This window comes from Choloepus didactylus, chromosome 10 (assembly GCF_015220235.1).
Source record: "Choloepus didactylus isolate mChoDid1 chromosome 10, mChoDid1.pri, whole genome shotgun sequence".
Lineage (NCBI taxonomy): Eukaryota > Metazoa > Chordata > Mammalia > Pilosa > Megalonychidae > Choloepus > Choloepus didactylus.
In genome coordinates this window covers 131094954-131099434 of record NC_051316.1, presented here as the reverse complement: position 1 = coordinate 131099434, position 4481 = coordinate 131094954, and the positions used below count along the sequence as shown (strand labels likewise).

General features: G+C 66.3%; 1 protein-coding gene across 1 annotated transcript; it reads left to right on the top strand.

Annotated features, from left to right (window-relative positions):
• The first annotated feature begins 898 nt into the window (after positions 1 to 898).
• LCN8 (lipocalin 8) lies at positions 899 to 3880 on the top strand. Its single transcript, XM_037798512.1, has 7 exons — positions 899 to 1103; positions 1905 to 2035; positions 2644 to 2714; positions 2971 to 3075; positions 3322 to 3411; positions 3501 to 3526; positions 3788 to 3880. Exons 1-7 carry the CDS (start codon positions 1014 to 1016, stop codon positions 3797 to 3799), a joined length of 525 nt encoding a protein of 174 aa, XP_037654440.1. The 5' UTR covers positions 899 to 1013; the 3' UTR covers positions 3800 to 3880.
• The last annotated feature ends 601 nt before the right edge of the window (positions 3881 to 4481 follow it).

Genomic DNA, 4481 nt, shown 5'->3' with positions numbered 1-4481 from the left:
GGGAAACTGAGGTGGAGTAACTCACCCTGGGGCACGCCACAGGAAACCCCACCTCATCTCTACCCTCGATGTGCTCGCGTCTTGTTCGTCAGCTCGTCTCTGCTGGAACATGAGCCCTGGGACAGCACAGGCCAGGCAGGGGCCCCTGTAGCTGTGTCCCAGCACCTGCCATGCAGAAGGTGCTCAGCAAGTGGGCTGGGGGTGAGGGATGGGAGGAGGGGGAGGCAGAGGGACAGGGGAAAGGGAGGAGGGGGAGGGAGAGGAGAAGGGGAGGAGGAGGAGGGAGAGGGAAGGAGGGAGAGGAGGAAGAGGGGGAAGGGAAGGAGGGGGAGGGGGAAAGAGGAGGAAGGGGAGTAGCGAGGGGGAGAGGGGGAACGAGGGGACGGGGTAGGAGGAAGAGGGAAGGGAGGAAGGGAGAAGAGTAGGGAGAGAGAATGGGGCGGAGGAGGGAACGGGGGGGAGGGAGAGGGAGGGAAGAGGGAGTGGACGAGTGGGAAGGGGAAGGAGGGGGAGGCAAGAGCGGATGAAGGAAGAAGGGGAGGAGGGGAGGAGGGAGAAGAAGGGGAGGATGGTGGAGGAGGCGAAGAAGAGAAGGGAAGCGAGGGAGGAGGGACGGGAGGAGGAGGAGGAGGGAGAGGGGAAGGGAGCTGGGGGAGGACGGATAGGAGAAGGGGAGGGCAAAGCCCAGGCTGGAGCCCACCGCAGCTCCCAGCGAGGCCCCCCTGGATCCCACCTGCAGTCCTCCCGCCCAGCTGTCCCGGGCCTCCCTGCAGGGTCCACGGCCTCCCACGTGCAGGACGCCAGGTGTGGCCCTCCCAGCCTGGGCGCGTGCTCCAGGGGTGTGGGGGCCGGGGAAACGCCGAGTGTCCCTTAATGGTCAGTCGCTGAGTTTGCGTAACGAGAGTCTCGTGGTGATTGCACAACTCCGTCTCTCTCTCCAAGATAAAAGGGCAGGTGCTGCGGGACAGGAGGCATCGTCACTCCCAGACCCTGTCGCCGCGCTCCCCACGAGGATGGCGGCCAGGCTGCTAAGCACCGTCCTGGGTGTTGTCATCATGGTCCAGGTGGGGGCAGCCACCAAGCAGTCCCTGGACCACCAGAAGGTAGCTCCTCTCTGGGCTGGGGGTGGCTGGGCAGGGCGGCCCCGGGGGATGTCCTGCTCCCCCCACTCCCCTGCCCTGCAAACCCCAGCCGTGTGTGGGGCTGTGCAGGGCCGGAGGCTGCTACCCGTGACCAGCTGGTCCTCCCAGGTCCCCGGGGCCCTGCTGCTGGGTTGGGTGGGGCTCCTCCTGCACCCCTCCCCATCGTGGGCACCACCGGGGTTCTCTGCTGGTGGGAAGTGCGCCCTGGGGGCTCTGGCTCCTGTCGGTTCCTTTGCCCTGTCCCTTCGCACAGAACCCGTGTTGGCTGCCCGGCTAGTGGCACTCAGGCTTGAAGGTGACACAGATTTGGGGGACGTTGATTCTTTCCTCTTGCAAAAATGATGTGCCTCCAGAAGTTTCAAACACCAGTTCTGGCCCCTGGAAGGGGTCTTGGCATTGAGGGTCCTTCCCCAGTGTGGTCAGGTGGAGCAGTTGAGCCATTTGCTCCCTGACTTATTTCACCGTCCAGATCCCCTTTCTCCTGCCCCCCCCGTGTCCTGTCCCCAGGACCGTTTGTCCCCACTTGTTCCCCCACACCCTGCTGGGCCCTGGGCAGAGGCCAGTTCTTCTGGGAGAAGGGAACCTGCTGTGCTCCGAGGGTCCTGGGGGTGGGGGCTGCACCCTGCCAGGCATCACTGACTGAGCCGTGTGGGGACTCCGCAGACGCCCGAGAGGGGTCGGCCACCGCTGGCTGCTCCCCATCATCCCCTCCGACCCCACCATCCCTCTGGGGTCCCACCTGGCTCCGACCCCTCTCTCCAGATTGCAGGGTTCTGGAGGGAAGTTGGCGTGGCCTCGGAGCACAGCCTTGCCCTGAAGACGTCCAGGAGGCTGGAGGGCCTCTTCCTGACCTTGAGCGGGGGCAACTTGACGGTGAAGGTCGTGTACAACAAGTAAGGGGCCGGAGGGCTCCCAGGAGCTCGGTGCGCCAGGCGGCCTGCCAGGGAGGAAGGGGCACTCGTGGCCAAGAAATGGGCGCAGCTGGGAGCCATGCCGACCGCCGTGTCGGTGGGGGCCAGGGTTCATGCCCTCGCGTGCTGACACCCACCTCCTCACTGTGACCCGGGCAGCAGTCCCTGCCTGTCCTCACGGTGGATGAGATCACGTCCCTGCTTGGGTTTCCTAAGCCAGGATGGGGACCAGCCTTTCCGGTGCCCACCACTCACGACTTGGCCTCCGAGAAGGCCAGACACCCCAGCTCCTCGTGCCACCAGAAAAACAAAAAGAAATGACATTTCCTTCTGAGTATAAGAAATAAAAGCGGAGTTTGGGCCCAGAGCCGTCATTTCATAAGAAAGGAGCACGGGCTCGGGAGCAGGTGGTCACAAAGGTGACGGAGCCACTGGGGGCGGTGGGCACGGCCCCTGCCCACGCCTCGGGCCTGCTGGTTCTCCAGCCCCTACCCCCCCACCCCGGAATGGGTTCGGCCTGGGGAGGGGGCCGTGCTCAGCAGGTGGGACCCACATGGGCGTTTTCCTGACAGCATTTTGCTGCCTTTCAGCTCAGGAAGCTGCCAGACAGAAAACATGGTGGGCTTAGAAATGGACGTTTCAGGGAAATTTGCGTTCCCTGGTAAGAGCGGTGCTGCCCTCGCCTTGCTGTTCCCGGCACTGTTCCCACCTTCTCATGCCCAGAGCCCCCCATCCTCCCAGCACTGCACCCGTCATCCTTCAGCACCCCCCACCTCTGAAGACAGGAGTGGTCCACACTGCAGTCTGGGAAAGGGTGGGGTGAGGGTGGGGTGAGGGTGGGGGGACCCTGCCTCTGGGGTCTGTAGCCCCACAGGGGGCCTGGTCCTCCGAGGCCTCTGCCCGCCCCTCGCCCACAGGCCACAGGGAGATTCACGTGCTGGACACGGACTACGAGCACTACGCCATCCTCAGGGTGTCCCTGCACTGGCGCGGGCAGGACTTCGGGGTGCTCAAGTACTTCAGTGAGCTGGGCGGGGCCGGGTGTGGTGTGGGCGGGGCCTGGTGGGGCGGGGCCTGCCTGCCTGGGGCGGGGCCTGGCGGGACGGGGTGAGGCTGGGGCTGGCTGGCTGGGGGCATGGTGTGGGCGTGGCCTGGCCGGGTGGGGCGTGGCTGGGGCGTGGCTGGGGCGTGGCGCGGACATGGGCGGGGCCCTGCCACCTGCCGCCCCGGGGGCAGCCCTGCCCAGCCCCTCTGCGCTCCCGCCGCAGGTCGGAGCCTTGAGGACGAGAACGAGCCTGGCTTCTGGAAGTTCCGGGAGTTGACAGCAGACACGGGGCTTTACCTGGTGGCCCGCCACGGTGGGTGCTGCGCGGGCCTGCGGGGGGCGGCGCTGGGCTGGGGGGCCCCGTCTGGGCCAGCACACCTCACGGCTGTCCCCTTCCCGCAGGGAGGTGCGCCAAGCTCCTGAAGGAGGTGAGCCTGCGCTGAAGCCCCCGGAATCCCCAGTTCAGCCTAATTCCTGGTCCTGGGTGGGAAGGGATCCCCTTCACCCCTTCACTCCTTTCCCTAAATGGGACGAGAACAAGGGTCCCCCGAGGCTGCACACAGGGGCCCCCAAGGCCACACACATTCTTCCCCCTCCCTGCCCAAGGTCTCGCACAGGGCCCCCCAAGCCAGGCATAGGGCCCCCCAGGCCGAGTGCAGGCCCTGAGCCTGACCCCCTGTGTACCCCAGGAACTGATCTGATGAGCCCCTGCCCCACTGGAGGGGCCGCCTGCACCCAACCTACAGCTCTGCCTGGCGCCCCGAATAAATCTCTGAGGCCAAACCCCACGTCTGGGCGTCTTTCCTGGGGGCAGCTGCCCAGGAAGTTGGGGATGGGGGTGCTGAATGGCTGTCAATCAGGGGCTGAGTGCTGACCCCCCGGGGACCCTGAGCCCTGCCCCATGATTCCGCCCCCCACCTGACCCTGCCCAGGCCCAGACCCACTGAGAGCACGTGGGGAGGGTGGGGGTGGGGTGGGGAGACCCTGCTGAGCCGAGGCCCCCGTGGATGCCCCCTGGTCACGTGGGGCTTCACTTACAAAGCCCAAGTTCACAGAGGCAATTATGGAGACCTTCAGGAGCCCGGGTGGGGCAGCAGGTCCAGCACCCGGCCAGTGTGCAGGGACTGAGGGCAGGGACAGGCCCTCCGCCTCCACCTGGAGCCCAGCCATGGCCCTGTGTGCTCAAGATCTGCCAGGGGGTCTAGCGCTGTGGCCCCGGCCCTCAGCACTGCCACATGCCCTGCGGCAGTCACCCCCACGCTGCACCCCATGAAGCCTGCTCCCCCGTCCCCCACCCTGTCTCCAGTCTCCTCCCCCAGCACACCGAGTGCTGACCACTGTGAGCTGGAAAGTGCCCCCCCACCCCGTGCTCTCCCCAGGGAA

What these genes read in the sequence shown, in the direction of transcription:
- LCN8 (XM_037798512.1), top strand. Translation starts at nt 1,014, where the DNA reads ATGGCGGCCAGGCTGCTAAGCACCGTCCTGGGTGTTGTCATCATGGTC. An exon ending in AGGGAAATTTGCGTTCCCTG is followed by an intron (nt 2,715 to 2,970) that starts GTAAGAGCGGTG and finishes CCTCGCCCACAG; the next exon opens with GCCACAGGGAGATTCACGTG. An exon ending in TTACCTGGTGGCCCGCCACG is followed by an intron (nt 3,412 to 3,500) that starts GTGGGTGCTGCG and finishes CCCTTCCCGCAG; the next exon opens with GGAGGTGCGCCAAGCTCCTG.